Genomic DNA, 7,983 nt, shown 5'->3' with positions numbered 1-7,983 from the left:
CGTCACAACGCTGCCCGGTCCATGCGCAGCGGGCTGAGGAGAGTGCACGGCGGCTTACCGCAGCTGGGATTTCCTGATCGCAGTGGGCTCCAAGAGCGGCGGATACCACACGGACACCACACTGACTAAGGAACTTTTCAGTACTGGGATCACCGCAGCAGAAGCTTCCGAGGAGCCACCATACTAGCACTGACGGTCTGACGGATTTTTGGAATACCAGTTAAATACAAACAGATGTGGTAGCTTTATATGTTGTCTTTTGTAATGTTAGTCCTGTCTGTTTTGTTACTAGCAGCCGCACTTACATTATTGTTGTGTTCATTTGCATAATTTACCTTTACATGTGATTTTAAAAGTTAAGTTGATTGAATAAACAGAATTATTTTATTAATCAAGACCATTGACTACATTGTTGCACAGAGTAACCCCTTTAAAACCAATTTCTATTGGGTTTACCCCTTCCCCCACCATCCCCCCATTTTTTGTTTCAATGCTGTGATTGTTTGTGTTGGGAACCTTTAGATTTATGACATATGGAATATGAATCTTCTGCATTATTCCATTAGTTGCAAATAATCAGATTCAGATTTCTGTGATGTCAGCAGGTTTGGGCAGATTTTCTGTTATATTATTATTTCTCACGTCGCCTTTCACCCCCAGATATTGTTATAGAACCTTTTCCTACACGTAACCCGGCATGGAGGGGCTCAGTGAAGGTGGTGGTGAAGGTGTGGAGGTGTCGGATCGGGTCACACAGATCATAAAAGGACAGCCGCCCGGCCTCATAATCCACATAGATCCTGACTCTGTTACTGGAGAGATTGGGAGATATTCTGATATGTTTATTGTCATGTTTTAGAGAACACACACCGCTATACCTATACAAACACCAGGACTTGTTATTATTTCCAATCCCTGACTGCCATCCTCCCCTCTCTACACTGGGATAACACATCCCTATCATGTAATTTTCTACCTCACTGACATCCACTTCCCAGTAATGTCGCCCCGAGGAAAATCTCCGACTGCTTAATACCTGGGGCCACCTCTGAAATCTCTCCGGTGTTTCTGGACGATTCTGCTCTATATCTGACCAGAATACAGTTTTCATGTCATCTGATATCTGTAGATTATTATGAGCTGTGTTCACATCCAGCAATATGTCTGAAGCTTCCTGTATATAGAAGAATACATTTACCTCTTTTATCATATCAGATAACCCTGTGTGTAATGTGTGTGAGATTCCAGACACATCCAGATCCCCTCCATCATGGAGGAGTCTATCATGTCTCTCTCTGTCCTCATCATCTCCCTCCTCAGTATCACACAAGTCCCCTGTGTCTGATTCCTGTAGGACAGTCAGTGGGTCAGTCATGTTACACAGCTCCTCAATGTCCTCCATCTTCCTGGACAGATCCTCCTTCTTTATCTCCAGCTGATGGATCAGATCAGACAATGAGATCCGCTCTTCCTGGCTGGAGATGTTCCTCAGGACTCTATTCTCCAGGTCCTCCAGATGTCTCCTGAGCTCTATGAACAGGGCAGTGACTCTCTCTGTTAGACCAGCTGATTTTTCTTGTACTTTTCTCCTGCGATCCTGCAGACTCTGGACTCTTTTCTCCGTCTCCTCTCTCTCGGTCATCAGTTTCTGCAGAACATTTCTCAGTTTCTGTTTCTTCTTCTCGGAGGCCTCATCCAGAGTCTCCACCTTGTGTCCCCGGTGTTCTCCATCCAGCCTGCAGGACACACAGATACAGGCAGAGTCCTCAGTGCAGTAATATTTAAGAAGTTCTCTATGGATGGAGCATTTTCTGTTCTCCATGGAAGTGGTGGGATCCGTTAGGACATGTTCCGGTGACTTGCTGTGGATTCTCAGGTGATTATCACACAGAGAAGCTTCACAATGCAGACAGGATTTAACAGCAGGTACAGGAGAGTGATAGCAGTAAGTACAGAAGATTCCAGTCTTCCCTTCTTCCAGCTGGGAAGATCGGAAAGCCTCCACTATGTTACGTAGTGTTATGTTCCTGTGCAGTACAGGCTGATCCTGGAACTCTTCTCTGCACTGAGGACAGGAATAACCTCCAGACCCCTCCTGTGTATCCAACACACCATCAATACAGACCCGGCAGAAGTTGTGTCCACATCTCAGGTTTACAGGATCTGTATAAATGTTCAGACAGACGGAACAGTCCAGCTCTTGTCTCACATCAGCAGACGCCATCGCTGACAGCAGAAGAGAGAAATGAAAGTGAAAGTCTCTGAGACTGAAAATCCAAAGTCATCTCACATTTCTCGGCACAGGGTGGGGCTGAGCTGGTCTTGCAGCTTTTATCTTGAGGAAGTTGGTGGACAAATAAAAGTTTATATTGAAGGTATATGTCTCTACATGTTGATACACATTGTACTGATTCTTAGCTTTAAATTGCTTCTGCAGACAAGACACAAAGTTAAGTTATATAATGTAGTGTGAATAGCTATTTGCATGTTTTATGCTTTTTGTTTTTTGTGTTTAGGAGAAAATAATTTCCAACGGTAAAAGAAACCTGTCCCGAGACATATACAAGTGGTTAAAAGTGTTTTTACTATGAATAGTGTAAAAGGAGGAGCTGGAACATACAAAGGTGGGCAGAAAAACCCCAAACTCCAAAGCAGGCGGAACAGAGACAGGAATTATGGCAGAGACAAAAAATGCTCCTTCACTTTGCTCCCAGCAATTCTTGTATTACATGCACAGTGTACACTCCCAGATCACTTCCAACAACTCTAAGAACAGTTCATTAAAAAATGTATATATAAAAAATCAATGACAGAGAAGGATGTGGATGTCCTTGTCCCTTCTTGATGAGGCACTTAGGGCTAGTTTACACTTGCTTCAAAACAAGGCTTTGGAGAGGCTTGGTTAACCACTTCAATACCAGGCACTTAGACACCTTCCTGCCCAGGCCAATTTTCTGCTTTCAGCGCTGTCACAATTTGAATGGTCATACAACACTGTACCCAAACAAATTTTTATCATTTTGTTCCCACAAATAGAGCTTTCTTTTGATGGTATTTGATCTCCTCTGTGGTTTTTTTTTTTGCGCAACAAATAAAAAAAGACAATTTTTCAAAGAAAATTTTGAAAAAAAAACAAGTTTTTCTTTGTTTCTGTTAAAATTTTTTGTAAATAAGTATGTTTTCTTCTTCAATGACGGGGACTGATATGGCTGCACTGATGGGCACTGATGAGGTGGCACTGATGGACACCGATGAGGTGGCACCAATGAGGTGGCACTGATGAGGTGGCACTGATGATGGCCACTGATAGGCAGCACTGATGGGCACTGATAGGTGGCACTGGTATGCGGCACTGATGGGCACTCATAGGCGGCACTGATGGGTACTCGTAGGTGGCATTGATGGGTACTTATGGGTGGCACTGATGGGTATTTATGGGTGGCACTGATGGGTACTTATGGGTGGCACTGATAGGTGGTATGGATGTGCACGGATGGGCAATGACAGGTGGCACTGATGGACACTGATAGGTGGCACTGATGACACTGATTGGTGGCATTGATGACACTGATGGGTGGCATTGATGGGCATCACTGATATATAATGGTGCCAGTCAGTGCCCATTTGTGGGCATTGATTGGCACAGATTGGGCATAATTTGCACATGTGGATGGCCATGGGGTACATACCTGGCCATCCACATGTTGCCCCCTTCCCTGGTGGTCCTGGCGGTTTCCCTGGTGGTCTAGTGTGGGCATCTGAGGGGGGGGCTGCACTGATAAACAATCAGCACAGACCCCCCTGTCAGGAGAGCCGCCGATCGGCTCTCCTCTCCTCGCATCTATCAGACGCGAGTGAGGAAAAGCCGATCAACGGCTTTTCCTATTGACATCATGATCAGCCATGATTGGACACGGCTGATCACGTGGTAAAGAGCCTCCGCCGGTGGAGCGGTGTGTCAGACTGACACACCGATCCACCGATCGCCACTATGTGCGCCCCCGCGGGTGCATGGCGGCTGTTATCCTGCTGGACGTCATATGAAGCCCAGTCAGGATAGCTGAACCACCGCCCGGCCATCAATCTGCCATAGGCCGGGCAGGAAGTAGTTAAAGCTCTCTGGACGCCAGTTAAAGCTCCCGTCACTAAATAAATGGTTAGCTTACAGTCCTGTTTACACCTTGCTTTTGCTTGGTGCTTTAATGAGGCTTCGATGGGGCTTCAATAGGGCTTCGGTGAAGCTTCGGTGAGGCTTTGCGGGGCATCAATGAGGCCTCAAGCGATCTTTGCCATACACTTCTATGGAGGCTTTGTAGACACTTTGAAGCACCACTGAAGCTACATGGGGTATAATTTTTGAAGTGAAGCCAAAACAAAGCAAAAGCAAGGTGTAAACAGGACTGTAAGCTAACCATTTTATTTAGTGACAGGAGCTTTGACTAGCGTTAAGAGAGCTTTATCAAAGCCTGTCTGAAGCCTTGTTGAAACCGAAGCAAGTGTAAATGAGCCCTAACATGAAGTAAACACGAACATTAGACAAACACATGGTAGCTCTGGGTAAGTGACCCAGCAGGTAGAGAAGGAAGGATGAGGATCACAAACCATTACAGATTGCAAAATTCAGCAAAGGCAGCTTTTGTGTATTTCTCCTAACAGATTCAATTCTTATCAGATCTCAATTCCAATCTGCAGCTTCTACATCTAACATCTAAAATTTATTGAGGACTCAAGTGAGCGAGACAAGTCATATTACTTCAATACTGTCCACTCTAGTTTTGAAAGGAGTTAAAGTGGTTGTGAACCCACAAAAAAAAAACCTGCAAGACAAAGACATAATGAGCTAGTATGCATAGCATACTAGCTCATTATGAAATACTCACCTTAGATTAAAGCCCCCGCAGCGGTCCTGGCACACTGCTCTGCCTGGCAACATGTCTCCCAGAGTTATTTCCGGTATTGGTGCTGTGATTGGCTGGAGCCGCGATGACATCACTCCTGCGCGTGGGAGCCGCCGGTAACGGCACATCAGCTGAAGCAATGACACGAACGAGCCGTTGCTTCAGTGTGCATGTGCTGATGACGTCGGCACATGCTGATACAGGGGATATCTCCTAAACTGTGCAGGTTTAGGGGATATCCGGGGTAGCTACAGGTAAGCCTTATTATGGACTTACCTGTAGTAAAAAGTGGTCTGTAAGGGTTTACAATCACTTTAACCAAAAATATGTCCTGGAACTGGAAAGGCTGCAGAGAAGGAGATCCAAATAAATAAGGAGCTCAACTATGAGAAACTATTGCAAATCAGACCATTGAAGCCAAACTCGATGCAGATATAAAAGACACAAATGAATGCAGCTGTATAATCATTCATTTATTTTTTAACTTCAAGCAATGTAAGTAACTGAATGTGATTTGGTATCAACTTCTTGCAGTCCCTGTACAGCAGGGCTGGAAAGTAAGAGGAAGAAGCAACACGAGGAGCCACATTTACAGTGAACAGTGTCATTATACGAGGTGTGTCCACAAAGTAATGAGAATGATATTAAAAAATTATTTTATTGAAAAATGTTACACTTGAACATTGTCTCCCTTGAAATATGCACCTTGTGAGTGTACACAACGTTCCCAGGGATTTTTCTATTCTTCATAGCGCCCCTGAAAGTCTTCTAGTGGGATGGCGATCAGAGCCGGCGTAGTGGCTCTTTGGACGTTATCCACACTACCAAAATGGCGCCTTTCTCGTGTTCAAATCCTGAGTCACAATTTCATGAGCAATTGACTTGGTAATTCCCGTTTCCTCCACAATCATTCCTATAGTAAACCATCGGTCAAAAACGGAACAGTACGTCGCTGCAGTGAGGTCTGTTCTCAACTGTGACCGACAGTCAGGATTGTGACTCAGGATTTGAACACGAGAACGGACGCCATTTTGGTAGTGTGGATAACGTCCAAAGAGTCACTACGCCGGATCTGAGCGCCATCCCACTAGAAGACTGTGTTCAATTGTACAATTTTTCAATAAAATAATTTTTAAAGCATCATTCTCATTATTTTCTGGACACACCTCATATGTTCCATTATTTTAATATAAACTAACCATTATTTTATACAGTGCAGTATGGAAAAAACATTCATTGTTTAGCTAGTAGCAGTTGGTCACATTGAGCAGGACTTGTTCTGTAATGTCGAAGACATTGTGTAGATTCTCTAAGCCACTTCTTCAGTTTTAATGAGTGTCAGAAAGATACCCCAACATGTACTCAAGTAGTACCAACACCTTAATCCAATCACCATTAGATGTGTTGAGGCAGATGTTGATTATCCAAGAACAGCATGGGAGGTGTGAAAGGTGTGGAACCCCCCTGTTCTAGTTACATCATCTCATTGAGACATCAAGGATGGGGCTATGTAACTAGAAGAGACTCCTCACACCATACTATAGCATTTATATCCACACAGGTAGCATTGACACCTTCATCCAGGCACCATGGAATGTGAAGATGTTGGTTGTCCAAGAACAGGATGGGAGATGTCAAAGTTGCTGAACCCCCCTCTCCTAGATACATCATCCAAATGTTGGTGTCAGGAAGCCTGCATAGGTGTTAGTTCCTCCACCGTGTCCAACAACAACCTAAATGTGACTTCCAATTAACCACTTCAGCCCCGGAAGAATTGGCTGCTCAATGACCAGGCCATTTTTTGCGATATGGCACTGCGTCGCTATAACTGACAATTGTGCGGTCGTGCGATGTTGTACCCAAACAAAATTGACATCCTTTTTTTTCTACAAATAGAGCTTCCTTTTGGTGCTATTTTATCATCTCTGGTCATTTTTGCTCTATAAAGAAAAAAAGAGCGTCAATTTTGAAAAACTATTTTGGACTTTTTGATGTAAAAAAATAGCCCCAATTTTATTTATAAAAAGCAAATTTTTTTCTCAGTTTAGGCTGATATGTATTCTTGTACATACTTTTGGTAATAAAAATTGCAAAAAGCGTATATTGATTGGTTTGCGCAAAAGTTATAGCGTCTACAAAATAGGGGATAGATTTATGGCAACCTTTAAATCTCTCCGCGAGTTAATCGCAAATGTAAGCACGTCTGCTTCCACCAGTAAAGCAGCTGCGATTCCCTCCTCACCATGCCTTACAACACCCAGTTCTGGGGAGCCCCGTACAGTCAGGGAGCATAGCCCTGTGTTGGTTAGCCCTGAATCCCCTGATGCAGACTCAGATCAGGAGGAGGATCAGGTTGTAGCTAACAAAGCAGCAAAATACAAGCTGTCTCTTGAGGAAGTAGATGAGCTGTTGAGCGCTATTTATGATACGCTGGAAATTGATGAGGAAGAAACTCAATTGACCAAACATGATAAAATGTATGAGGCTCTGGGGAAAAAGAAAGCTAAGGTATTCCCTATACATAAAGTGCTTTCTGACCTTGTCCGCAAGGAGTGGGCCGAGCCAGATAAAAAGGTCTTCTTTCCAAATCCCCTTAAAAGGAAATTCCCCTTTGATGAGAGCCCAGAGGCGGTCTGGAATAAAAATCCTAAACTAGTTGCCCCTCTGTCCAAAGTCTCAAAACAGTCTGACCTTGCTTTTGAGGATATGGGTCATTTAAAGGACCCAATGGACAGGAAAACAGACATAGTCTTAAAGAGGGCCTGGGATGCTTCTATGGCAGGCTTAAAACCAGCTCTAGCCACTTCTTGTGTTGCCAGGAATCTGGAGTTCTGGTTATCCCAACTAGAAGAACACCTAAAGGCAGGCATGCCTAGGGGAAGCTCTTGAAAACCTTCCCTATGCTTTTTAAGGCGACAAGTTTCATCTCTGACGCTTCCACTGATGCCATAAAATTTACGGCTAAAACCGCAGCGCTTTCTGTCGCAGCCAGGAGGTCAGTATGGATAAAAACTTGCGGGGGAGACACGGCATCTAAAACACACCTGTGCAGTGTCCCCTTTACAGGAGACTTAGTCTTCGGGCC

At 44.2% G+C, this 7,983-nt stretch overlaps 1 protein-coding gene across 1 annotated transcript; it reads right to left on the bottom strand.

The window, feature by feature from the left end:
- Positions 1-607: 607 nt before the first annotated feature.
- LOC141145572 (E3 ubiquitin/ISG15 ligase TRIM25-like) lies at positions 608-2,248 on the bottom strand. Its single transcript, XM_073632371.1, has one exon. The coding sequence runs from the start codon at positions 2,222-2,224 to the stop codon at positions 632-634; it is 1,593 nt and encodes a 530-aa protein (XP_073488472.1). The 5' UTR covers positions 2,225-2,248; the 3' UTR covers positions 608-631.
- Between the last annotated feature and the right edge of the window lie 5,735 nt (positions 2,249-7,983).

This window comes from Aquarana catesbeiana, linkage group LG05 (assembly GCF_042186555.1).
Source record: "Aquarana catesbeiana isolate 2022-GZ linkage group LG05, ASM4218655v1, whole genome shotgun sequence".
Classification (NCBI taxonomy): domain Eukaryota; kingdom Metazoa; phylum Chordata; class Amphibia; order Anura; family Ranidae; genus Aquarana; species Aquarana catesbeiana.
The sequence above is the reverse complement of the archived record's forward strand: the minus strand, read 5'-3'. Positions and strand labels throughout refer to the sequence as shown.